Source organism: Notolabrus celidotus, chromosome 4, assembly GCF_009762535.1.
Source record: "Notolabrus celidotus isolate fNotCel1 chromosome 4, fNotCel1.pri, whole genome shotgun sequence".
Classification (NCBI taxonomy): domain Eukaryota; kingdom Metazoa; phylum Chordata; class Actinopteri; order Labriformes; family Labridae; genus Notolabrus; species Notolabrus celidotus.
Genome location: NC_048275.1, coordinates 15,564,420 through 15,591,729, shown reverse-complemented (window position 1 = coordinate 15,591,729; position 27,310 = coordinate 15,564,420). Strand labels below are relative to the sequence as shown.

The following is a 27,310-nucleotide window of genomic DNA, read 5'->3' as shown; positions in this document are numbered from 1 at the left end:
CACATGCAAGTTACTCTGTTTTAACAGCCAGCTTTCATGTGAATTTTCCTGACCAAAAAAAAGTCATTGCAGCTCTCCTTTCGACAGATTGAAATTATTAACTCATTACACATTTACAAGCATTTCAAGACAGTACGGTTTAGTCAAAGTTATTGACTGTTTTGTCATTTTTCACAGCCACAGTCATTTGATTTACATTCAGCCTTCGTCATTCATAACTAACTGAATTTTGTTACCACAATTTTGCACACCAGTTTTGTGATGGTATGATGACTTGTATACAAAAGCACTGCAGCCTATGCTTCACAATCAGCCCTTTCAATTGCATGCATTATTTCCGTACTCTATTCTATTCTATTCTCTCATTAGCTATGTGCTACAGTAATTGCTTTAACTCGGCAGATTAGACACGCTACACCTCCTCATCTTTGCAGAGAGGGTGAGTGGCTGTTGTTAACACAGATAAGAAGCGTGACTCTGTGAGCGGCTGACAGGATTGGCTGTCACGCCGGCTCAAATCACAGGGCATATACATGTGTTCAAATTGGAGAGATTGGGGGTGCTGGTTTCACACCTCACCTGTGAGAGGCATGCCTACAGCATGTGGGAGGGAGGCTCTCTCTCTCTCTCTCTCTCTACAGCCATATAAAAAAACACCTCAGCCTCTGGGGTCTGTTGTTTGGGATGCAGTGATGATCCACTTTTGTTTGTAGTTGCGTTTTTGTAAAGGGTTGGTTTCAAATGTAACGCATCTGTCAGGAGAACCACTTTGAGATGCACCATCTGTTCTTTTTCGCCTGCTTTGCTCCTTTGTTTTTTAAGGTTTTAAAGTTGTGTTTACATTATAAAGCTAAACTGAAAAATATTTGAAACAAGCTGGGAAGTTTCAGGAAAGGTAGAATGCTGTTGGGATTGTGGGATGAGACTAGTTTTTATGAAATTTGCATTCTTTGATTTAGTGCCACCTACAGTTAGATTTACATAATACTCTGTTCTTTAATTCAGATTAACTACTAATTGGTCAAGGCTGGTTGAGTGATACCATTGATGGCAGTGAAAAGACATATTACACTTGCACTCAAGGCGCTTCCGGTTCCGGTTTATGGTGTTGTCAGCATGGTTGTCAGAAAATTGACAAGGTCAGACCATAGACTGTATAAAATAGGGCCAGACGCATAGGCCAGACCTGCTGTCTCTTAATCAAACTTAATGCTTCATATTCTTGTTTCTTTTTTACTAGTAATCCATTATGATGTGCTGGATTTTAACAACCGGTCTTTGGAATCGTGAGTTTTATGAGAAGCAAACTAAGCTTACACTCCATGTCTCCACTTACCTCCCCATCTGGCTGCAAGAGCTTTCTCCATCTCAACGAAAAGATTGCAGAGTTGGAGGAAAGAATCCACAAACTCTATTAAATCCACGTGGCAGAAAAACATTTGGACACAGGGCCTCCACAGGCTGAGGCTCTGAGGAGCGGCTGGTGCTGTTCGAGGCTATTCACATGGCACCTGCACCGCGCCCTGTAACCGCGGGCCAGCGGCCTTATCCATCGCTCCCTCCTCCTCCTGCACTGGTCTCCAGCCGACTTTACACCATGTCCGCCCTGCAAAGAGGTAACAGGTGCCGGTCTGGAGGAGGAACAGGCTGTCCGGACCAAAAGTCGGATTGTGTCCTCTCACCACCATCGAAGCTCCATTGGCGGCCCGTTGCCTTGCACCTTCTGAAAGCGTCCAGGCTGCTCCAGGATAATGCTGCCGCTGAGTTCTTCCTCAGACATCAGGATCCACATGGGAACTAACGACATGACGCCTTTTACCACCTTCACACCTTCCTACAAAGGTGAGAAAACCCGATTTCTTTGTAACCTCTTTAAACCCTCCTGGAAGACTGTGAAAGTCCTGTCCGGGCTCGCTTCAGGTTACTGACTCTTCACACCTGGCTGCAATGCTCAGCACATAATTGTGTTTGTATTTTTTGTTTATTGTTTATTTTTTTAATCGTGACGAACTTCACCCAAACAAACTGGTCTCGCGCGTGCTTGCTGCTGACATGCAGAATGCACTGCACACACCCACGTGATAGTCCAATCTCTTCACCTGCGGGTCAATCTATGAGGCTACCTCATCAGTACGGTGGCCCTGAAGGACAAAACAAATTTACAAAAAATGAAACACTTTTACAAAGTTGGAGATAAATTTACATATTGGAAAACATTTTTACATTTTATATAACAAAATTACATTAGCAAAACACTTTTACCAAGGCCAAAAAATATTGCATTTATGGAAACAAATTTACAAAAGATTTACAAACAACGGAGCACTTTTACCGTTAAGTATGACTCCTTTTAGCCTGACTCCGTTTCGCCTGAGGCTATGTGGTCTGAGTCCGTTTCATCTGGAGTCTGACACATGATGAAGGTTTTGCGGAGATATGACGGAGCTTTTCCAGAGACATGATGCTTTTTCATCTGAGGTCTGACACCTCTCTCTGAGACCTGAGGATGTCCTAATATGTAAACAATGTCCATCTCCAGATGATTTCTCTCCATCAAAACAAACTAAATGACCCCTCACTCGATCACTTTCGGTATTTAGTCAGTCCCTTTCAATAATAATGAAATATTAATTTGTTTCAGAAATGGTAAAAGTGTTCCGTCATTTGTAAAATTGTCTCCAACTTTGTAAAAGTGTTTTATCTTTTGTAAATTTGTTTTGTCCTTCAGGGTCACCGTACATTAGTGTCCAACGGACTTACACCCCCCTCTGTTTTTCTCGATCTCCTACTTCTTCACTTGTCTACTTCCCTGTCTGTTCCCTATATTAGCCTATATTAAAATGTGTCTCAACTGGCGCAGTCCTCAGTATACCTCCTCACAAATAATTGTTGCGCCAGCACTTTTAAATATAAGATCCCTCTCCAGTAAAACGTTTTATAAAAAATATTTTATCTTAGAACATCTTAAATCTTTTTATATTTAACTGAAACTTGTCTCATTTCAACCCATCTGTTTCTCTTTTAGAGCTTTCCCCACCAAATGTTCACTTTATATTCTTCTTAAGACAAAATAAAAGATGGGGATGGGATCACAAATAGTATTTTTTGATGGTTTGAACGATTCTTCATACTCCTTTGGTCATGATCAGTTATTTGAATACCTAGCCATGGTCATAATATGATCTCAGCAGCCTGTACTTACTGTCACTGTCTACAACTTTTAAACATATTTTTTTATATTATTTGATGACCATTAGTCTTATTGGTTACGTGAGCATTATTTTACCTGATTTTAATTTGCACATTAACAACTCCTCCGACAAACTGGCTCAGGACTTCCTGGACTCTGTTGCTTCTTATAATCTCACGCAGCATGTACAGACAGCCACACACATCCATGGAAACACTCTAGATGTATTGATAATACTAAGGGAATGGATATTTAGGTTTCGTCCATCAAACAAATCCCTGTTCAGACAACTTCTGTACCTTTTTTAACACCACTTCATCTGCTTTTAATGACTGTCCTGTTGTTGTAAAGTGTACCATTAATGCAGAAGTTACTGAATATTTTACAAATCTGTATTTACTGAAGTATATCAGGTTTAAAGTTTGTGAAAAAGCAACCCAGTGTTCAAAAGTTTACCAAGGTTACAATGAAAAACTGGGTTCATAATTGATATTTTATATTACGTTCTGCAGCAAGTGCCAGATTGGCAGCTTTCCCAAAACTGTCTTGATATTACAAAACAGTGAATGAGCGTGTATCTTTGCCAAGGCTGAACAAACTTCTGGATTTTTTGTTTCTGTTATTTGAGAAAAAGAAATGTAGAAAAGCAGAAATAGTGGGTCTTATTCCCATCTTGTCTGGCTGAACTTCTCATCATATCTTACTCATATCTGGCTCTACACTTTTTGATACCCTCCTAAAGAGTAAAATGACAAACTGAAAGGAGCCGCTAACATAACCTCAGTGGCAGAAGTAATTACAATGAAGGTACGAGAGAAGGAGGAGGGCTCCTAATCAGTTTGTCAGCATTAATAAGACCTTGTGCCTGCTGAGAAGAAGTAATCTAGTGGAAACTGATTTGACTGATGAACCTCCAAATAAACCACCAAGCCAGTGAATCCATCACATTAGACAGTACATTATCCCAGTGTTATTATAGTGATCACAGAGGTTAAAGCACAGAACGTGTCTGTCATCAGTCTGGCAGTTAGTCCGTCGTGTTATTACACCTTAAGATTATTTATGATTATGCTACCGTCACCTTGTGGCAGTAAAACTGTGCGGGTACAATATGCTTTGTGAGACTCTGAACGTTAATGTGAAATAAAGTCATTAAAAACTGAATAACTTTGAATTGAATGCATGTATTTGTTTAATTATAAAGCATGTATTTCAGTCAGCAGCTGACCAGCACTTTCCTCTTGTGAAGGTCACTCTAAAGCGTTAATGTTTAAATAATTTTCCTCCATATTAAATGTGGAAACAGAGTTCTCTCCAGTGATTTAAGACTGAACATCTTTATTCATGCCATCCATCGAGCCTTGACCTTAATGAGCTGAAGGTGAGCTTGAAGTGTTGGGATTGAAGTTGAGGACCAGATGACACTGTGATATTCAGAGTAGCATCGCTATCATCACTTTCCCTTTTATTACTGCCTCAGTGTTGTATTTAAAAAAAAAAGAAGATATAATGTAGCTGTGATTGGTATCTGCTAATCATGATTGCTTAAACTCTCATAATGTAGGTCACACCGACAGAGGTTCCATGGATTAAAAGATCGCTGAGTGTGCAGTGTGACATGATAAACATGCAGTTAAGGGACCATCTGCCCATATGGAGGGCAATTATATGACAGTTGCAGCTCTGTAATGGTGATTGAGTAAGAGAGAGGGTTAGAAAGAAACAGTGTGCGTGGCAGGTAAATGACCCGTGTGCTCAGTGTGTTTTAACGGCTGACGCACTGTAGGTAGGGTGATTCTGTACGATCAAATATTCCTTCCTTTAAATGCCTCACAGTGATGCCCAATCATGACTGTCTGTTGCTCTGCGCAGAGAGTTTAATGATCTCTCTGCAGACGTACTCAAAGGCCTGTTGTGTATGCATTCAATTTTACTGAATGAGACTCGTTTGAATAAAATCGTCATGTGGCAAATCCCGACAATTGTTCTGCACGGGGAACAGTTACCCCTTTTTCCTGGCAGTGTCACACAGCACGGCCATCTGCAGCCCACATGTCAGAGAGCAGCGGCCAACACGGTGGCAGACAATCGGTGAGGGAGACGGCTTGGAGCCGGAGCTGAGGTCTAAACGTACTGGAATCAATTTGCAAGAGCTGGACCAACAAAACAGCCATAAACACATTTTGTGCGCGTGTGGATGCACGCCCATAAATGTGGAATATCTATGCTCGCTACCAGTTACATTTCTCTGCATCTGCATTCGAAGAGCCTTCACTGACTGTGAAGGACCCTGAGTTATTCATGGCCTGCAGGGGGCCATCACTCTTAGACATTTCACTGCACCATTTGCTTCTATTTAACATCGCTCAAGTGAGGTAATGACAAAAGTCAATATGTAAAAAAGGAAGGAGGAAGCTCTGCTGGACCAGGAATGTTGATTCACACATTCTTCATGTGTTTCCATGAAAGTAATGTTACATAAGCATATATTAGAGATATTTATTGCATGCTGGGACAGATAACAGCCAATAAAGATAAATGATTGATCACCCATGCCGTGTTGGAACTGACTGCTGTTTTGTTCAAGGTGATTTTTCTGGGGTGCAAGCGGTCAATTTGTTGGGTGACATTTTTCAAACGCTGCACATTTGTTTCTGAGGAAATATCCTCCAACACTTTATTGCAGAGTGACAACGTCCCAGAATATCAAGAAACAAACACACCCTAACACACACACACACACACACACACACACACACACACACACACACACACACACACACACACACACACACACGAACACAACCGTGTGCACCAAAAGCTATCAAATAGCAAATGACAGACAATCTGTCAAAACTTGCGTACGTCTCATTTGTCTGGGAATTAAAACAGGAAGACAGCTGAGGAATCTCCGACAGCAATCTATTCCTCAGACAATATTCCTCCACCACTTGTATGAGCCAAATGATTATTTACAGCCTGCTGTCGGCTCAGAACGTATGAATAAATTCATGCGAGTGCTTTGGACTGCATAAGGTGCGAGAATCTACTTGCATGTCTTCCATGCATGAATTTGAGTTATTGATTCGCAGATGAGAGTCATGGCTTGGATTCTCATCTTCCCATGATCCAATTACAAGTGGAGAAAAAAAAAACTTGTGTTATGAAGTATTTATGTCTGCTTTTATTTGTCATTTCATTACAGCATTCATTTTTTATCGCACTGAGTTTCTGTTATTTACAAAATCAATTACACGTTCTGCATCTTGTGTCTTTTTCCCTTGATAAGTTGGACCAGTGAGCTGTTAGTGCTGATTAATGATACTTGTTTGGCAGTTTTGCAAGCCTGTTAAAAAAGTCAGAAAACTGTGTCTGGTCCAGAGCAACTTCACAAGGCATCTTGCCAAAGTTGTGAAGGCTGGCAGACAACAATCTTTCATTATGCAACAGCTCAGGGCTGGTGTTTTCTCTAAAGACGGAGCAGGCTGCCGGTTAAGTGAATCCTACATGACGCTGATCACCGGTGGTTCGTACTGGACAGAGTGCCATCAGTCCATGCACTAACTTCCTTTTTGTCTGCTGGAAACTAGCTCACGTACATGCCGACTTTCTTTGATGAGCTTTTCCTGTACCTGCCTGCAGACACACAAACAGCACAATTAGGAAGCAGAGCAAAACCTGTTAACGGAATCCGGGGATTAAGAGACGATGTCACTAAATTTGGAAAGACGCATCGCTGTCATCAGATGTAATCTTTGCTGAGTTGAAAACCCTGCAACTATGACACTTCCTGCATTATAATCAGATCTCTGAGTTAAGGTAAATTAAATCAAACATCCTTCCGAGATGAGACTTATTAAAACTTCAGAAGTGCTTTTTGCTGCGTCTCCCTTAAAGGTCACTCAGAGATGTTTTACTCTAATAGCTTTCCTGGTTTGGAAACTTCCTCAATGCTTTGGTGTTATTTTTCTGTTTATGCTGCAGCAGCTATGTGCGTTTTTGAAAGTCAGCCAAAAATCTTGTTGTGTGATGTTTGCTTTATCACAGCCGGCAGCCATTAGACAGAACACTTTTGAAGCACACAGAAGAGAAAACTTATTTCTCACACAGTGGATTACAATCAATGCTACACTGTGACTTCTGGATGCATTAATCAAATACTCCTGGCACGTCAGGGGGTTTATTCAAGGGCAGCTAGTAAGTCTGCATTCATCAGCTGATGCAGTATCTCTGACTGTCCAGATGCATTTGTTATACATGAAGGTCCAGGAGGTGCACTGTGGAAAATCAACCATTCCTTTTATTGTTTCTCTGTACATGATTTGCATGATTGACTACATGCAGAGACTATTGCTTTATCAGCAGATATTTACCATCATGTTGGTCAGTTTAATTCTTGGGCCAGCTATTAACCCAGAATGAATGCTATGGGCTCTGATTCTGTTGAACTCACCTCTCCATTTTTGAACGCCTGCATTGAAGAAAGATACAAGTACCTTCAGTTTAAAAATTAACCTTACTCTCACTGTGAGCGTTGAGTAACCTCCAGTCGCCACTCTTGGGCTCACAGTTAATAAGTGGTGCTCCGACAGAGCCTCCACACTGATAATACAAAGGTTAATATTCTAACAGCTTTAAGCAGCATAATCATTCAAGAGAAGAAGGAAAATCACATGCAACTCTAATGGCACTGTCAAGAGGACTATAGGAATAAACACACTTAACCTTTTCAACAGCTCCTGTCTCAGTGTCCCCCTGAGCAGTGCTAAGCTGATTATCCCTTTAGAAATGTGTTGTGCTCTTGGACATGTTGGATAAATGGAACCCCCTGACCTGAACAATCATGGAAGTGGATAAACATAAAGCTGTCCTCCCTACAATGATGGCTCTTGTTGTTTAGAGAAGATTTGGAGATTTAAATAAATGCTGCAAGATGTGCTCAACAGGAAGAGGCCAGGACAGAGATCTTTCCTCAAAAAGAAGCAAGTCACTTTGTATTTTTTTTAATCAAATCTCTATCTGAAGCACATTTTTAAGACTTGTTTTTTTTTAATTAGTCACAAAAATTTCATTTTTTTTTTACTTAACCCAAAGAACTTCGCCAAATGCATGTGAAAGAAAAGTAAACACTAAATGTGCTGTTGAGCGTGCATCAATATAAGTCTGTGTTTTGCTGTTTTCTGTTGTCTTTTGCTATTTTCGTTGGCATGACCATTACATTTGCAGTTTTAGCATTTTAAGTTATGCATTACATAATGTGCTCAGGTGTTAGTGAGCAAACATAGAGGTGATGAGGAAGTCAGATAATTTGTTCAAATATGTGGTTTGGTTTTAGAGCAAACATGTCTTAATGAACCCAGAATTTGATTAAATATAAAAACAGTAAACAAGTGAAAAGTTTATAATAATTAATCAGTATGAAGTTTTTATTTTATTATGGTGTCATGATATAATCATATATTCAGCCCCAAATGGGTTTACCAGACACAGTAAATTTGTGCAGAGCACACAGCACAATCATTCCTTGTTAGGAAACTGAGGGAGAAAATTATAACAGAGTAAATGATAAAAATAAAAATGCACACTACTTAAAAAGACTATCTTGTCTTCTTTTCCAGGCTTTTGATACAAAATTAGCAAGTTTAAAACACGTCAAAATTAAACAAACATTTTAGCTTTTGCACATCTTTCCACCACAATATTTCAGGATTTTTACAGGCAATTTCTTGAAACAATATCTCTCTGAGCTCTAAATAGTTTACAAAAGAGAATGGGACTCTGTTTCTACTTCATTCAAATCACAAAACTCACCTAGTCTGTTTTCTTCTGGGATGTTTCTGAATCGACTGACCTCAATGGCCAGCGGAAGAATACCAGATCTTATGTGTGCAACCAAAGATCTTTGGCTTCTAGATAAATGAGACTTTACATATCATTTGGGGATGAAACTCTTGAAGTTCTTGTAACTAGGCCAGTGTGACTTCTTTTTACCTTGACATGTTTCAACCGCAAACTTTCTGCAGTCACGTGATGTTGTGAAGTTATTGTGATGTTGTCTTTCAGATGATTTATAGAGCTTTGGTAGTCCTACCTGAAGAGGCAGGACGACCATGCTCCCTGTTTTCTGGCAGCTTTAGGATACACATGTGGCAGCACCCCCATGTTTCCCATCCTCTGGGCCCACCTCCTTATCTTTACTGCCTTCCTTATCCAGCATAGGTTTTGCTCATATCACTCTCTGGGTGGATGACCTTGGCCTTATCCCAGTCCTTGTTGGGATTTTCTTTTTTGCATTGGTCTGAGATAAGTTCATTCTAACTGTACAAAACAACCTTAAACAACTCTTTTTCATCTTTTTATTTTTTCGACGGGCAACCAGGTCCAAGAATTATCCACTCTCTTTATAAAACAAGACAAATATATCTGATTTGACTGAACACCAAAACCTTTTTTTTAGCCTAATTTTCCCAACACAAATATAAGTCTACAAGATGGACACCAACTTCAACCCAAAATCTGGACCATCTATCTTCAGAGCAGACTAAGCCTTTGAGTGAGTGTTTACGTGCATGCACAGTAAGAGCATAGATTCAGATGTGTTAAAAAACAGAACTGATGAGAGCAGAGTACAGTAGTTGATGAATAAACACTTCAAAAAGGAAGATTAAAGAACAAGAATGGGGAAATAATATAACCACCCAGAAATAAGGTCATACAGCGTAACCAAAGCTACCTGTAATAAAGTCCTTCAAACTAAAATATGTGCTCCTTTGTTAAAAAATCACAAGGATGAATGCAAATCCACTTATAAGCACTCAAACTGTGTAGTTGACTCAATGTGGTGGATTGCAAGTGCATGTGTAAGAGGCATACCAGCATGATGAGTGTAATTTATTTATTTATTATTTTACCACCTGTTGTTACAGTACACAACGTGTCACAAGCATACTTACCGGAAACGCACACACTGTAACTCATTGATAAATAAAGCCCAGTGAAAGTCACACTGTACAACAGAACTCTGAACCTCAACCTTCCCATAGCTTAGCTTAGAGCTCAGAGCTTCCCCCTGTCCAGAGTAGTCAATTGTTAACATAGATCATAAGTCATCCCTTTTTTTTTAATGGTATAATAACTGTGCACTCTTACCTTTACACATTGAGGTTCCAGCATTTTTATTTAACTCTGTGTTTAATCCACACATCCATTATTACAGCAGAAGCAGCAGAGTTAAACTCCTCACTCTGACTGACTGGTTCTCCCCCAGTGCTGCCCTCGGTTCAGGACTCTGACTGTCCAGTTGAAATATGGATTCAGCTCCAAAGGGACCGACAGGGGAAGTCTTCTCTAGCATCAGTCTGTACTAATATAGAGGGGCATCCTGATATGGTGCATAATGGATACAACACACCCTCACCAGGTCCTCCTATAGCTTTGACTAATGATCCACCCTGTGCTCTGTCCGTTTATACAAAAGGTGGGTGGTTTAGTGGGGGTTATGTGTGTGTGTGTAGACCCATTCTTGTGTAGCGGTATGTGGACACTGTAAATACAAAGACAGATGACAAGAACTATGAATGGTCATGTTCTGTATCCACATCGTTTAGTCTTTGTTTCCCGTCCCTCTTGACATGTCCCATATGTTAGAGGTATGACCACAAGCCAAATGGCTTCCTTACTTGTCTTATGTGTCATCTTCAGGTACAGTGGATTACAAGGGAGACTGATAAATTGGCTGTCAGAGTGCGTCATACCTCTCATTCCTCAGCAGAGTCACAGCTTCCTCGGCCGAGATAGAAAGATACTGTCATAATAACTCCTTTTTTAAAGGGCCTCGCAACAAAATAATCTGAGCTAACCAATATGTGTTGAATAATGCAGTATATTTCTTAATTTTTAATGAATGCTTGGCCTAGAGCCTTAAATTATTTTAAGTAGTAAATTTAAAACATATTTATTATTGATGAAGTACATAAAAACAAGATCTAGAAGTGCTGCTGTTGGATATACAAGTCTTTTTTTTTTATTCCTCGTATAATTTCAAAGGGATAGAAGAGGGCCGCTGTTTATTGACCACTTTCCCATATTTACCAATCATAGCTTCTTTCTTTCTACCTCTTCTTACTAACTTCCTCAAACTGTTAAGTGCAAGCTATGTAGAAAGAGGAATGCGACTCCTGACCTGAGGCTGTATATAGAAAGTGAAATTAGCTAGCTGCTCCAACTCTTTTCTGTTTGTGGCCTTCAGTTTGGCATTTTGACTGTCTCCATCTTGATTTTTCCAACAATGTGGTGAAGTAGGAGAGAAGAAAGGGGTTAGGACAACTATTTATGAAGTTATACAGTCGAGTCTGTGCACACAGCTCAATCATTAGCTTATTAGAGCCAAGGTGCTAAGCTAGCAAGCCTGGTATAATAGCTCCTCATCAGCGCTAACATACAAATGGAAAACATACTTTAAGATTACTTGCAGTTAATAATAATAATGATAATAATAATACCTTTTATTTATATAGTACCTTTTAAAACATGTTTATAAAGTGCTTTACAGAGTGCAAGACATAGCGAGATAAAACACAAAAGGACATGACAAAGGTCAGGAGAGCTAAAATGAGTTAAGTAAAAAACAATGATAAAAACCATGCAGAAATTAAAAAGTCAGTGATGAGTTAAGAAATAAAAGCACATTTAAAAAAATCTGTTTTTAAAAGAGGACAAAGATGTGGCTTGCCTGATCTCCTCCGGCAGGTCATTCAAGAGTGACGGGGCCCTGACTGCAAGGGCCGGTCACGTCTGGTTTTTAACTTCGCCCTTGGGAGTTCAAAGAGGGACCTTCCGGAGGATCTCAGGCAGCAGTTGGGGACATACATTTTAAGGCTTTCACTTAGGTACTCAGGGGCCAGTCCATTTATTGCTTTAAAAGTGAGTGTTAAAATCTTAAAATCAATTCTAAAACCCACAGGCAACCAGTGAAGGCAGACCAAAATTGGTGTGAGGTGTTCCCTTTTCTTGGTGTGTGTGAGGAGTCTGGCAGCGGCGTTTTGGACTAACTGGAGTTTTGAGAGGTTGTGTTTGCTTAGGCAGGTGTGGAGTGAGTTACAACAATCTAATCGGGAAGTGATGAATGCATGGATGACAACTGGAACGTAACAGAAACTCACTAGAAATTTAAAGATGAAATGAACATTTTACATCATCCGTAGCTGGACCGAGGTGTATAGATATGGCTGCAACAGGTGACGATTTTGCAGTTGCAGTTGCAGTTGCAGATGCACCACCAGTGATTCCCACAAATAGATGATACCTGGGTGGCCCACCACCATTTCACATCAATATGTGAATTTTATTTTATTAATTTAATTATTTTTAAAGTTATGTTTTTGGACCTTTTTGCCTTTAATCATAGGACAGCTGAAGAGAGCCAGGAAATGTGGAGAGTAGAGAGTGGGGGAGGACGTGCAGCAAATGGTCGACGGGCCGGGAGTCAAGCCGGCGACCTCTGCGACGAGGACTGTAGCCTATATAAGTGGGGCGCTTAGACCGCTAGGCCAACAGCATGAAAAACAATGTTAAATTTTAAAACTTAGATTGTTCTTTGACTGTTTGAACAACATTGTAAATCATATCGTATGTTGAGTTGAGTGTATTCCTACATCTCTAGTCAACACAGAAAGCCATAAGCCAATAGCAAACATAAATTGAAACTGTCCAATTAGTGCAAACACACCAAAAAGATGTAGTTGGTGGATTTGAATTGAGGTGATCAGGTTGATTTGAGGTGACAGTAGCCTCCCACTCAAAGTCAGCAAACCTTCAAATACAAATAGACAGAATTGGACCCCACCCCAAGGCCAATTTTAGCTGAACATTTACTCATGGGGTTCTATGGTGATTGACTCACTTTTGTTAACTGCAGTGTTGATTGGTCTTAATTGGTGGTATTTTTGTGCTCCAAAAAGAGTCACTAGCTCACTTCTGTTGAAACAAACCAATGTACAATGTGTAGTTTCCTCCATTGTGCCGAAGCTAGTCCATTGCTCTTGTTCAGTTTAGACTGACAGTATCAGGCTCTTAGGTGGATGTGAGGGATTTTTCACTCCTATGTCACAAGAGGCGCCTCAATAGGTAAACAGGGCCTGTGACATTATGTTTTACATAAGTTGTACTAGTATCACATTAACATCAGGTGCATATTAACAGAAAAGTTTTAAAATAAAAAAGCTTCTGTACCTTTTAGTGATATTTTTAAACTTGACTAATAAAATAATACATACTTTTATTTAGAAATTACAATCATAGAGAGTCATATGATTGTCCTGGTTAATTATAAATATCAAATTGTACTCACCATAGAGTGGAATTTTTTGACATCCTACATCTTAATACTTTTTGTGAACAGAGTCTCTCATTAAACCCAGTTTAGCCCCAATTAACTGTTCGTCTGCATGCAGAAAAGGTCAAGCTCTAAATCTCAGGTTGTGGTAGTTCTCAAAGGCTTTCTCCAAATACAAAGATCTTGAAACTTCGCCAATTAATACAGGAGCTGCAGAGTAGATGGATTTAAAGAAAACTTGTATATGTCCCAAAGTATCAGTCAGTTTACTTTAATGAACCTCACAGCAATAAAAATGCTACATCTTTTTCTGAGGTACCGCCCATTTTCAGATAGCCGAGGGGGTTAGTGCGTGAGTGGATCAATGTTAAACTGACCTGAGGTTAATGCAAAACTTGAATAAGTTCAACTGAGGAAAGGACTGTCAGGATACGCTCATGTTTGGTATTTAGAAGCATAATTTGGCTTATTTCACTGACAACATCTAGACAAATCCTTAAGCTTAGTTTTGTTGATAATCTTACAAGTAAACAAGATGGTTTTTTAGGGAGAATGATTTCCAATGAACGACTATTATGGTAGTTTGCGTGGCTTGCTACAAGAGACGAAAATGCCAAATACCTTGGGGACCCATTTAATAGAGATATGGGCGTTAAATCGTTAATATTTATATAACTGTTGGCCCAAAGTGCCGTTCATTTGCTGAGTCTAAGCTGTAGTGCAGCATACTGCCACTAGCTGGGGCTGTAGCTCTGATTAATGTCTAAGGATGCACCGATCCTACTTTTTAGGTTCTGATATCAATATCGATACCTGGGCTTTGGTATCTGCTGATACCAATAGTAATCGATCCGATCCTGGTATTGATTTAACAATGTATTCCTTAATGTGATGATGGAATCATGTTTTGGCAACTTCAGGCTTCTATGACTTGATGGTGAACTGTACCTGGGTTAAACCAGAGGCTGGAATCCCTTAATTTCAAGGATCCGGAACAATTAATCCAATAACCTGTCCGTTTTTTCACCCTTGAATCCATTAATATAAAGTTTCTTACTTCTTTGCAGTTGGCTACAGCTGGCGTAAACTTCTTCCTTTCGGCTTCTATTATATTTTTCAGCACGACTGCCATCCATCGAAACATTAGCGGAGCACACGTTGCAAGTTTCCGGCAGAGTTGTTAGCAAAAGAAGCATGCATCTAAACTGTAGAGCCTCTGTAGTTATCCTCCATCATGCTCCACTGGGCAAAAATGCAGACAGACTGGCGCTGATGACGTAGGAGACGCACATGTCTATTGTAAACACAGAAAAGCATACAACTGAGATGAATAGATCTGCCATATGGATCGGCACTATATGTTGGCCCTTTGTCACCGATATCCGATCTAGCTTTTTGAGTCTGATCTAGCCGATATCCGATACCAGGATCGGATCGGTGCATCCCTATTAATGGCGACTGCTGTAATGCTACAACAATCTACTACCTGGATGTAAACAAGCACAGGTAATGGACAGCATCTCGTGGTGCAGTGTGGTTTAGCAGTATTTTGATCTAGAGAATGGAGATTAACTTGTATGTATTGGGTTAAAATGCATTGTAACCAGCCCTGGCATGTGGAAGTTAACCTGCAAGGTGGATTGAAGATTTATGTGTGCTCAATTCAATTCTGACTATTTTCTGAGGTTTTATTTTACCGTTGGACTTGTTGGTTAGTTTTATGAATAGGAAATTACTTACTTTGTAACATCCCTACTATGTGATAAAAAAGTAGTTTATGTTGGAACCAGTGATGTTTAGAGATTTGACCCAAAATTCACTAGCTCGACTCTTCTCTTCTGTTTTCCCTAAATGGTGGAATGAATTGTCCAACTCCATTCGATCTGCAGAGTCCCTCTCTACTTTAAAAACACACCGAAAGACCCAGCTCTTTAGGAAACACTATGCGTTTAGCTGACTATTCTTCACTGTTGTCCCCAGTGGCAGATCGTGTCTTCCAGCTACAGTTGACTCGCACTGTCCTGCTCTACTCTGGGAATCTGTGTTCAGCTCTTGAGTGACCCAGCACTTGGTACCTTGGTAATAATAATGGAAGGTCTTAAACTGTCTGGTTGCTTCATTGTAGATGTTCCTTATTTTACAAAAAAAAAAAATCCTTATTTACTTTAGTGCATAGCCTTTACACTGCTTAGCAGTACCTGCATCCAAATGGACTTGAAGCACTTCGTTACTCTCACTGATCTTGTTTCCTCTTGCCTAGATCTTTGCTTGTGTCGTTCTTTTTCTCGTATGTACGTCGCTTTGGATATAAGCGTCTGCTAAATGACATTGTAACATTGTAAAAATTGAAAAAACCAACATTTGAATCAGATGAACTTTAAGTGTGTGCGAATGTGAAGCTCCCGGTGTGTTTGCTCTTGTGCTTTCGCAACGCCATGACGCAATGAGAAATCATGTACTAGGACACCATTTTTACACAATTAAAGGATCAATATGAAAGTACCAAGGTTTGATGGCAGAGGAGTTGCATTCCAGTAGAAAGGAAACATTTTTTAACATTTTCACCATCTCATGGGCACAATTTTTGATGGAGTGGATTGCAAACTGTTCTTCATTAGTGAATCAATATCTCAAGAAAATTTCTAAAGAAACTGCTCAGATTGCATGATGGGGTGTATTAGATGCCCCTATTTTGAGCATGAGGAGAAATATAAAGATGGGAAAAGTATGCATGACTTTGATTTCTTCTGAAAGCCTTTCCTATGAAGATTATTAAATGCTCCCTACTGCCTGTTAATCTCATTCTTAAACCCACTGTGTAACATGTTTCACATGCACTGCAACCCGGATCTTAACCAGACATGACCCCCAGGACCTGTATGTGAGATTGCAAATGTCCTTATCAGCTGTAGCAGACTGTGCAGTATCTACAAACAAAATATCTGTGTCATGCTGTTTGAGGCTATGTATATACACAGCCGGTCATATGGCTAACAAGTGTGTTGATGATGATGTAATGGGGACAAGCTGCATTCCTGTACATTTCCCTGACATCATTAGCATCCATCATTGCATAACAGACCTCCTCATGCAAATTTCACCCAGATACCCATGTTAGAAAAAGTCCAACATAGCACCCAAAGTTTTGCTAGTAATGAAAGCATTTTTCTGAGTGTTCCTCTGTCCATCAGGAGATGTTGAAGCTGGACATCACTCTTTTCTTCTGACAATGTGAATGTGTGGTAGAAAAAAAAAAGTTGGCGGAGTATCAGACTGTGAGTGAAAAAAACAACAAATGAAAGATGAGGGACTGAGGCAGTGCACAAATCTACAAGATGAACCACAGCTCCTGGTATTCCCCTTCCCCTCCTACAAGTACAACATTGTACCGGTGCTGTCCTGATTTCAAGTCTCCTTTTAACGATTTATCCACTCCACTCCTTGCCGAGTAAATTTACTGTCCCTCTGCACCCCCTGTGTGTGATGACTGGGTAGGTGGTCTTGAAATTAATTTGAACACCGCAGCTTTCATCCCTCCTGCTCCTCTCTCCTCGCTGTCTCTTCCTTCTGCCGCTTCAGAGGGTTAAATGGTTTTAAGAGATTGCTGGCAGTGGCAGTAAAGCATGCTGACAATGGGAGGCAGGCACAGGGGGTTTGCAAGACAGGGAAGGGCAGGCCATTGCTTTGCTAACTCTGACATGATGCATCTGTTTGCAGTCTAATATCCAGACTTGATCAAACTCTAAAGACACACCTCCTGCTGAGAAAGAATAAAGCTGCATCGACATGAAGCACTATCAGGATAGAACAGTGTTTCAAAAGACTAAGATACATCCAAAAAAAATCATAATATGCTGCTTTTTTTTAATTTATTTTTTTTACTTTCCATAAGATCTACACTATATTCATAGATATGATTTCATATTTTAGGTTTGAACAACACATTTTTAAAAATTGATAACACATTGGACACAAACCTGTCCGCTGATTGGAACTTTTCACCCGCTGTGCTTGCTGTGTGTCCCTCTTGAGTATCCGTACGCTTCTCCCTGATTGGTTATAACTGTACCAGAGTAGTCTAACCTTGCCTCGGGTCTTAAGCCAGTAGATTCATCCCAAGTGGTTCAGATTGCATTCACATTTTTTACACCAGGTCTTTTCCTCTCTTCTCGTCCCTCCCTCCATGTGTGCATGAAGACACATGAAGAAATAATGTAAGGCGAAATTAAATAAAAACATATAATTTATGTGAAATGAGATGCCCTTTTCTGGAGCATCATGCAAAGCATATTATACGTCAAATTCTGACGACAGCTGATCACATCTGGATCAGCTTTTATGCAGCTTAAACAGCTATTCTTGTCTGCACATGTGCACAAACTTTACCAGTAAAAGCTCATTAATCATTCTATATTACCAATAAGATCACATGAGTTATGGTTACATGTGCAATTTCTTATAAACCGGATTAAAACCATTCCTATAAGAGATTCCAGCCTTTATGCTAAATAAAGTGATTTCATTAAGAAGCGTGTGTACGTGCATCTAACCCGAATTTGAATATAACCATTGTGACATGCACATTAGTTCAGTCTAATGTGCATAAAGTAGCAGAAAAGGAAGCGGTTCCTTAAGCCTGTTCCTGATTTTGATACACGTAGCTGTTGCTGTGTTGTCATGCACAACGTGTTCCAAATAAAGTTGAAAAAAAAGACTGCTTGCGTCCACGTATTGCTCCTCTGTTCACCCTTCACTTTGCACATGAGACTTTCTTCTCCTCCTCTTTCTTGTCTGTGACAAGGCTTTGGATGGATGGATTTATTTTTGTTCTTTCTTTTTCTTGACCATCGAGACACTCAACTATCGGAGTTGTTTAAAGTCACCGGCAAAAAAAACTGTGTCGGATGCAGACCAAGAGTACTTTCACCCCAACTAGGAAGATCTGATCAAGTGTTTACATGACAATTAATCTGAATAACAGTCGGTATTACTCACCCTTCTTGATTGGAATTAAATGTCTTTCCCAATGGGCCAGATCTGTCTCCTCTGATTGAGATGTTTACATGAAGCTTTTTCATTCTGATCAGGCTTCTCTACTGATTATCAGTCGTCTATTTAAACATAGTCTTTAGTCTCAGAGCAGGGCTGTTCTCTCTCTCTCTGCAAAATGTTACCTTTTAAACAATCACCTGCAAATTACTAACAACCTGCTCTTTATATTTGATTAATACTGTGTGCTGAGTGCTTTTCAGAGGCACACAATGAATGTGTGTTACTTTTTACTATTATTTGTGTCTATTTATTGATAGACTGACTTTTAAATGATTTCTAACCATGCAGACACTCAGGAGTTACCATCCTCACTTGTGACATATCTCTCCTGTTATAATTGTAAGTTGGGGGAATGAAAGGTCAAAACTGTGGCTTAATTGCAGAATTATTTTTAGAATCTCACTTAAATATTTAGCTGTAGACTTTGTCTAATTATGATTTTTGTCAATTCTACATATGATTTAAATTATTTTCATATTAACACTTCTGACATACAAGGGCTGCCAGCCAATCAGCTAATACCCACTGACCTTGCTGTGACCCCAACATCTCGGAGGACGTTAGCTGCATTCTAAAGAATACAACGCTTGCTAGTTTACCAAGATGAAACAGGATGTCCCTAAATGTTATCAAAAACCTTGACTTGACGGCCAGCCGGATAAAGGGCCTACAGCTGAGGAGGATGTTTGTCCCTTCGCATCAACAGGTGACACTCAGTCAAGCAACGTAACTCAAATGATAACTAACGTCCCGTGACTATTAACCCTTACCTTTAAAGGTTCAATCTGTTCTTATCTGGGGTTGTAAAATATAGACGCTTTCTCACAGCCGACTAGCATGTTTCACCCAGGCACCAAGTCAGTTACTGCTTTGTATCCCTATCAAGGCCTGTTTCCTTCCTTTCCAGTAAGTGACTCCTGTTACAGTATGTCATATTGAGTAAAATGAGTCAGATCACAGCATCTTATCAGAAACTGATATCCAATACAGGGTGTGTGTCTGTGAGAAACTTTCATAAAGACTTCCTCTATGACATAAGTCTCAGTGGTCTTTGCCCCTCAGAGATATCTCCTCGCTTCCTGGAGCAGAATTATGAAATGTTGGTCATTCGAGATGGTCGGTTGAAGTACTGAGGATTGTGAGGAGATATTAAATAGGAGATTTGAGATGTGCTTGTTTCGCAAATTTCTCTATTAGCTGCACTTGTCTTTTGACATTATTTGTACTTTTTCTTGTTTCCTGTAAGCTCCCTGTTTTGGACTGTGGATGTTCTGCCTGCATCAACGATTTCTTTGCCTTCACAGGACTCCTGTTCTACTGCTTACCTGACTGAAATATAAGACAAAAAAAAACCCAAAACAAACTGTTTCTGCCACTTTCATTCAAACCTATACATTAATTACTCCATGCAGGAGTAGAAGAACCTGTCTGTAATGATAAGTGCTCTCAGTATGACATGCACAGTTCCTTATTAGTAATGCAGGAACAGAAAGCAATAAACAGGTTAGCAGAAAAGAGAACACTACGCTCTGTGCAACATCATTTACGTCATCAACAAACACTCACTGTGAACTTGCCACACCATGACCATCTTTCTGTTCCCATCTTATGGACTTTGTAAACAAGAGCGGGCAGAGTTAAGTCTGCTTAATTCATACATTAAAGTCCTCTCATGCATTCACTTGTGTCTTGAGTTGCAGTGAAAAGTGACAGAAACTTGAGTCTGGATTTTGGACCTATCCTCTTTTAACATAAAGAGCGCAACACATTGATTTTTCTCACCTCACTTGATCTCACCTGTGAAACTTAACTGGAGTAAAGCTCAACCTGTTTTGTTGACCTACTTATTCTGCTGGCACCATCTATTTGCACTCATGTCACATATTTGGTGTTCCACTGCAGATAAGTTGTGACACTGAGACATGTTTCTCCAAAAATCCCTCTCACGTCACGTCAGATGACAACCTTCAAAACAACAAGGAAAAAAACTGCATACATTACTGTTTCATTTTTGGAAACACTCCATCCTCATGTAATGAGCTGGAAAGAAGGCTTTGACTGACTTATTTGGGTTGAGTTTGCAAAATGTAATCTTAGTTTGGTCATTTTACAATAACTATTAATCTCTATGGTGGTCATATACCCGAGTGAGGATAAATATCTGACATTCTGGACATCTAACTTTAACAAAAACATGTTATATGTGACAAAATATCTATGTAATACTTAACAAAGGTAGGTTTTTGAAAAAGCAGCATCATTAAAATAATATAATGACCATTGCATGAGTAGAAATGGGGCAAAGCAAGGATAATTCAAAGCCGTTTCCAGCTATGCTTTTTGTTTTGATGTTACATAACACCTTTAAGTGCAGCTTACGCAGTTTTCATGAATTATTCATCGTGAGTTTTAAGTGCAGTATTAGGTATTTGATATTTGTCTCAATTACCTATTGAACTATCATCATCACTTTTAGAAAATTCAACTCATACAAACATGATGATTCACTAGTTAGTTCAACACAATTTACACAAAGGGATCATGAAACTTCTGTTATCTTGCTTTTGTTTTTGTTTTCACTTCCCAGCAGACAGAATTTGGGAGATTTTCTTCACGTTGCATTCAAAAGAGGGAATTTCCGTTTGACTCTGTGCATTCTGTGACACTAAAGCACAGGGAATCTGATTGGTTATCAGCTGTGGTAAAGTGCCAAAGGGATGTGACAAAGGGAGTAAATGAGTGCTCAGAGCAAATAAATATTTGTGGTGTGTGATGCACATCAGCAATACTTCCTTCAAAGCCAAAACAACTACTACTGCAACTACAGTATGGATACTCACAGCAGAGAAAAACTGCAGGCTGACTTTGATACATTTGATATTTCTGAGGAGCTTGGATTTCTGCTTGAAGAACCTCTGGTAAGTTTCCTTGTCATCTTTTTTCTTGTCTCAAAAAACAGAAATGAAACAAGACTACATGACATCAGTGTAGTAAAGATACATGTCCTTACGTAAAGAGACAGTTTATGATATCACAGATGTATAGACTCAGTGCCTCCTGGCTGGCACATATTATTATTAGTCCAAAGGTTAATTGGTCTGACAGTGTATATTACAGTTAGACAGTTCTTGTTGCTGGACCTGGCTTTCTGTGTTTCTTTATCCTGACATGATATGACTACAAATGTATGCCAGAATTTCAGGGAATTCAGGTGGGATGACCACACCCCTATAAATCAGCTGACAGACAACTCACAGAAATATCCCTTTGCTCCTCTGAGGTACACTGAGGGAACTTTGTGTTCAAAACATGTCAAGGTAATAAAAAAAGGACACACTGGTCTAGTAACAAGAACTGTCTGACTACAGGTTATTATTGTCTTTTTAGAGTAATGTGAAGGTTTATCGATCAAGTAAAGACCCATCTATGTATGTTTCATGACTGGGCCTCCTTGCTCTCAAGCTCTGTACACCCGCAACATTTTGTCGAAGTATCAAATTAGGATATTCTTGTTTCACAAACTTTCTCAAGGAGGCACAAAACTTTAACATATGTCTCAAAGATGACATCTTTGACTTAGTTAAAAAACAACAACTAACTTTTATGATATAGATTATGACGAATTAAACACTGGTGCCCACTCGTCTGTTTATACAGTGATGTCACTTCAGGGCATTCCCTGTTTTGTGCTTGGGTAATTTTCTCAGTTTTCTTCTGCCTCCTCTTTTTAAATTGCTTTCTGTCAGTGATTGATAGCTGCAGTCATTCTCCGACATGCAGGTCAGGCACCATGGTAAACATGAGCTGATGATGTTACTGATTACTCTCTGCAAGAACCCCCCCCCCCCCCACACATGCAAAATAAATAAATGAATAACCAAGTATTTTTTATTCTTATTACCTTTTATTCTCATTATCATCCAGACAAATCTTCCAGACTATTACAAGGTATGGATGGACCTGGCGTATGATCTGGATCATCTGATAGAGTCTCGTAAACTACGTGATCTGGTTCGTAAGGTGAGGATGAGCATATACTGAGTGCAGTCAGCATATCAACCCTTTGCATATGAATGTTGACATGACAGCATAAATATAAGCATAAAAAATCTCATCCCCAGATGCCGGTCTTGAGCACTCATCTCCTGAGTAACCATCGGGAGCTCAGGCTGGCTCATCTAGCTCTGGGTTTCATCAGCATGGGATATGTATGGCAGGAAGGACAACATGCACCTGCAGAGGTAAAACACACTGCGCTGAATACAACATTTCACTCTGTGGTGGACTGGAAAACAACATGTGACTAGAAGCAAAGCTATGCTAGTATCTCTGTGATGCTGTAATGATTTAAGCTAATGCAAAGTTGCTAAATGCTGAATTTCTATAGGAACAAGCAGGATGTTCAACCAATGGAAATGTTATTCTTTTGCAGGTCATAAGTTTAAGTACTGGAAAATTTGAAATAGTATGGTGCTAGTCAGAGTTGAACAAACAGTAAATTCAAGAACAGGAGGGGACATTTTTAACTTCATTTATTGATAATCTATCTATCTATCTATCTATCTATCTATCTATCTATCTATCTATCTATCTATCTATCTATCTATCTATCTATCTATCTATCTATCTATCTATCTATCTATCTATCTATCTATCTATCTACCAATGTTCTAATTTCTAAGCAGAAATTTAAATTCTGACTAGCTGAGTGGTCTAAAGGGGAGAAAAACACCCAGAAAATGTTCAAAGTTGAGCACAATTTATTGTACAGAGCTCAGAGTCTACCTGTAATCATGTGAAATTGTTTTACCAAATGTGACTAACACTAGCAGAGCTAGCACCACCAGACTTTAATCTTCCTTGCAGGTAAACGTCCACATGCCTGTGCCTATTTCTCTTTATTCAAGTTGAGTGGTCATACCCAACACATCAAACACATAATTTTCTAGATCAAAATACAACCAAACCATACTGCGCTACGATTTGCCATCTGTCGGCTGTGCTTCTTTACATCCGTGTAGTAGCACATTGTAGCATTATGGCAGTAGTCTCTAACCAAAGCTGCAGCCTGGCAAGTGGCTGCTTTACTGCATAGGCACAACAATTGACCAGCAAGTAGTTCTTGTGTTCACTGGCTAGGGTTACAATGTTGAATCATTTACTGCATGATGGAGCACATTGCTGCAGCAGTTCACCCAAAGCAAACTTAAATGGGAAGTATTGATTTATGTAAGAAAAACAAAAGAAATAAAAAAGAAAATACTGAGATAGCTCACAGGATATCTTAAAAACTCTGAACAACTGGTGATGCTAGAGGAAAAGTCAGGGTATTCCTTGTTGTCAAGTATTGAGCCAACAGCCATAACCGATACTGAGGATGTCACATGAGCAAGGCTAAAAACCTCAGAAATATCAATATAACAACACTACTGGATTCAAGATGTACCTCTCTACACTTGTTTGACAGATTCTCCCAAAAGCCCTGGCCTGGCCTTTTTGGCTGATATCTCGCAGGCTTTGCCTCCCACCCATCCTGACCTATGCCGACTGTGTTTTGGCCAACTGGAAATTAAAGGATCCTTCAGGGTGAGTTAAGCTACTCTGCTGTTTGACTTTTTGTTCTTAGACCGCAGACACTTATTCGTTATTTGGATATATTACAATACAACTTTTTGTTAGACATAACAAAGACAGATAGCTTGGTATTTCTGTTTCTAGAAACACCTTTAACTCCTGTCTTTTGTTTTAATTTCAGGGAAATGGAAGCTGGGTGAGTAAAAGAGAAAGATAAATAATTTCCTCTGTCTTACTCAGCTGCACTTTCACATGATTTGTGTGATATCCTCATGACATGTGCTTAGCTCATTTATTTTCAAAACATCATTTTAAAAAAAAAAACAGGAACATGGACTTGATATTTTCCTTTCCTGGTGGAGAGAGCTGCCGGGGATTTTTCATAGTGTCACAGTTGGTCGAGATGGCTGCCAGTTCAGGCATAACGGTTAGTACTGGCTGCGGTTACTCTTCCTCTTTTTCATGTTAACTCTTTCTGAACCTCAGCCTGGTTTTTTCCTTCTTCTATCTGTCTATTCTCTCTTTCTGTTTCAATCCTCAGACTGTGACTGTATGTGTACCTTATCACTCAGGACAGAATTTTTAAACTTTCAACTCTATCCAGGGGGTCCTGGAGGTGATGCATGCGACCAAAATCTCAGACCTCATCGGCATTCAGAAAGGTCTTGCCAAAGTGACTCAGTCTTTGAAGAAGATGAAGGAAACTTTCAAGCTCATGCACAGTGAGTTTTGAATTAAAACTTACCCATTTGAATTTAATCAATTTACAAGCTGCGCAGTTTATGATGGAAGAGAAATCCAGGGTAATTAGAGTGACTGAATTTGTTCTCTCTGCAGATCATGTGGATCCGACTGTGTTCCATGGAAAATTAAGAATATTTCTTTCAGGGTGAGTTTTAGGGAACGTTACAATGTCCAAGTTATTAATTATTTTAATATAAATCTCATCTAGTGCACGTCATTGTAAGGCATCAAAGCTCCCTTCTGCTTCTCTTCTGCTGCGTGTAATTGTTTCCACTGCTGAACTGGATGGCTATTTTGTGAAATACTACCATGTTCCTCTGATCACATGTGACTCTATGACTATGAAGGTTTAAAGGACATGTCTGTTTGACCTGCTGCAGGTGGCGAGATAACCCTCTGCTTCCAAGAGGGCTGTTATATGAAGGTGTGAGCGATGAGCCAATTTTTATATCAGGCGGCAGCGCGGCCCAGAGTTCAGCCATTCAGTGTTTTGATGCTCTGCTGTGCATCCAGCATGAGGATGAGACAGGTAAAGATACATCTGCTTCAACCTTTGACCCCCCCGATGTTTCTCATGAATGAATCACTCCATTTGAGCCGTCACTTGATTGCTCTGACAGAAAATGTTTCAAGGAAAGGTTGTTATTTGCTTCCTCTCTCTTCATTGATTCACCCAATCTAGGTGCCTTCCTGACACGCATGAGGGATTACATGCCCCCCGCCCACCGACATCTGATAGAAGCTCTCTCTGTCGGCCCATATCTGCGAGACTTCATCCAATCTCACCCTAGTCCTGACCTCTGCCAGGCCTACAAATCCTGTGTCTCAGCCCTGGTGGATTTACGTAACTATCACCTCAATACTGTGACCAAATACATCATAGTGCCTGGAAATAAGAACCGCGCTCTGGGCTGCCCGTTCAGAGGTGTGTGTACTGCGCTGGACAAGACAGGGGCCGGAGGTTCTGTCATAATGGTCTTTCTGAAGAGTGTTCGTAACAACACCCAAAAAGCACAGATTTTAAGGAGGCCAGTTGTGTCGAGGGAAGCTGAAATGTAACTGCATATATTATAATGTGCACGATATCCAACAGACTTCATACAGCACGCTCTTGAGATTGTGTTTATGAAGTTTATGGAGGAATTATCAAAACATTTTCTGAGTTAACTTGAATTGTTTTACTCCTCATGTTGCTGCATTGATATAAAAGTGTACTTAAAGGTGCGGTCACTACACTGTGACATCACTGTGTGGTGAGGTCAGACTTTTTTTTCTTAATATTTTTACTTGAAAATAACAACTGCTGTGCATTGAGAGCTCATTTCTGCCAACAGCAATGACAATTTGCACAGTAAATATTAAATACTGAAGTTGAGTGTAAATGTTTAGGGTAGTGCTGTCAAGCATTACATCGAAGTAATGCAGACCTATCCTGCATAACCCTGTTTCTAGATGCTTATTTCTAACTTCCACATTTCAATTGTACTTTATCCATCTCCTTATAGAGTTTACATTCACAAATATCTTAATCTGATTATCTTGCCACCCTTCTGCCCACTCACTTTTTGACCTTTATTGATAGGACAGTGAGAGAGATAGAAAATGTAGGGAGTAGAAACTGGAGGAAAACATGCAGCAAATGGTCAAGGCTGGGAGACAAACTAGCAACCGATGCAACGAAGACTATAGCCTCTGTATATGGGGTACATGCATAAACTACTAGGGACTAGGCCAATGGTGCCCCAGTGTTTCTTGATTAAGTTTATTGTTAGACACGAGAATTACGGACGGGTATAAACCAAGAAAAAAAACGTATAAATCGTTAATGGATCATGTACGTCTTTAAGAATAAATGATGTTCTTCTTTCAAAAGAAGAAGAACAAAACGAAGGTCACTCTGAAAGAGCCAAACTGAATAACAATCATTATAATCTTGATCCACTTCTGAAGAACAAGTTACTCCTCCTTGTATCTGATGAATCTATGCAAAGTGTCCGCTCTCATACTGCAAGACTCTTCATGAAATGAAGTCTTATGATGTTCAAAGTTTAAGTCTGTTGTGGCCGATAGAGCTGCTGTAAACTCCACAGGTTCTTCCACATACTACCTAAAATGTTGTCAAAAGTAAAGTTACACAGAAAATGAAGGTAGAAGTAGAAAATTGTTCATGTCTGAGTGCAACTTGCATTCTAATGCCCACATGATGTTGGGAAACTCTACTGCAGCTTGTTAACTTCCAGTACTTCATTTGATTGGCAGGTACTGCTTTTCGTGTTTACTCAACTGCTTTTCGTGTTTACTCAACTGCTGTTAGTTGAAAGTGGCGTATGACATCAGACTGTGATTATTCTGCATTGTTTTTTCATTGAGTTATATTCTGTATTGATTAATAAATCAGCCCTAGTTTAGAGATGAAA

The 27,310-nt window shown here is 39.6% G+C and overlaps 2 protein-coding genes across 3 annotated transcripts in view; one reads left to right on the top strand and one right to left on the bottom strand.

Annotated features, from left to right (window-relative positions):
• LOC117812047 overlaps window positions 1-2,036 on the bottom strand; it is a 35,888-nt gene extending 33,852 nt beyond the window's left edge. Inside the window, exons 1-2 of the mRNA XM_034682591.1 lie at window positions 1,683-2,036; window positions 1,337-1,606 (exon numbers count right to left, since the gene is read on the bottom strand). The gene's annotated coding sequence lies outside the window, so the exon portion shown is untranslated. The remainder of the gene's footprint in view (window positions 1-1,336; window positions 1,607-1,682) is intronic.
• Window positions 1,195-27,310, top strand: LOC117812049 (indoleamine 2,3-dioxygenase 2-like). 2 transcript variants are annotated; one of them, XM_034682596.1, is made up of 10 exons: window positions 1,195-1,842; window positions 22,500-22,595; window positions 22,697-22,816; window positions 24,043-24,161; window positions 24,331-24,345; window positions 24,477-24,576; window positions 24,754-24,871; window positions 24,987-25,038; window positions 25,274-25,422; window positions 25,576-27,310. In XM_034682596.1, the coding sequence occupies exons 2-10, from the start codon at window positions 22,530-22,532 to the stop codon at window positions 25,950-25,952; spliced, it is 1,116 nt and encodes a 371-aa protein (XP_034538487.1). In that variant the 5' UTR covers window positions 1,195-1,842; window positions 22,500-22,529; the 3' UTR covers window positions 25,953-27,310. The 2 variants fall into 2 exon arrangements, with proteins under 2 accessions (XP_034538487.1, XP_034538486.1); XM_034682595.1 differs by lacking the exon at window positions 1,195-1,842 and adding an exon at window positions 21,286-21,493.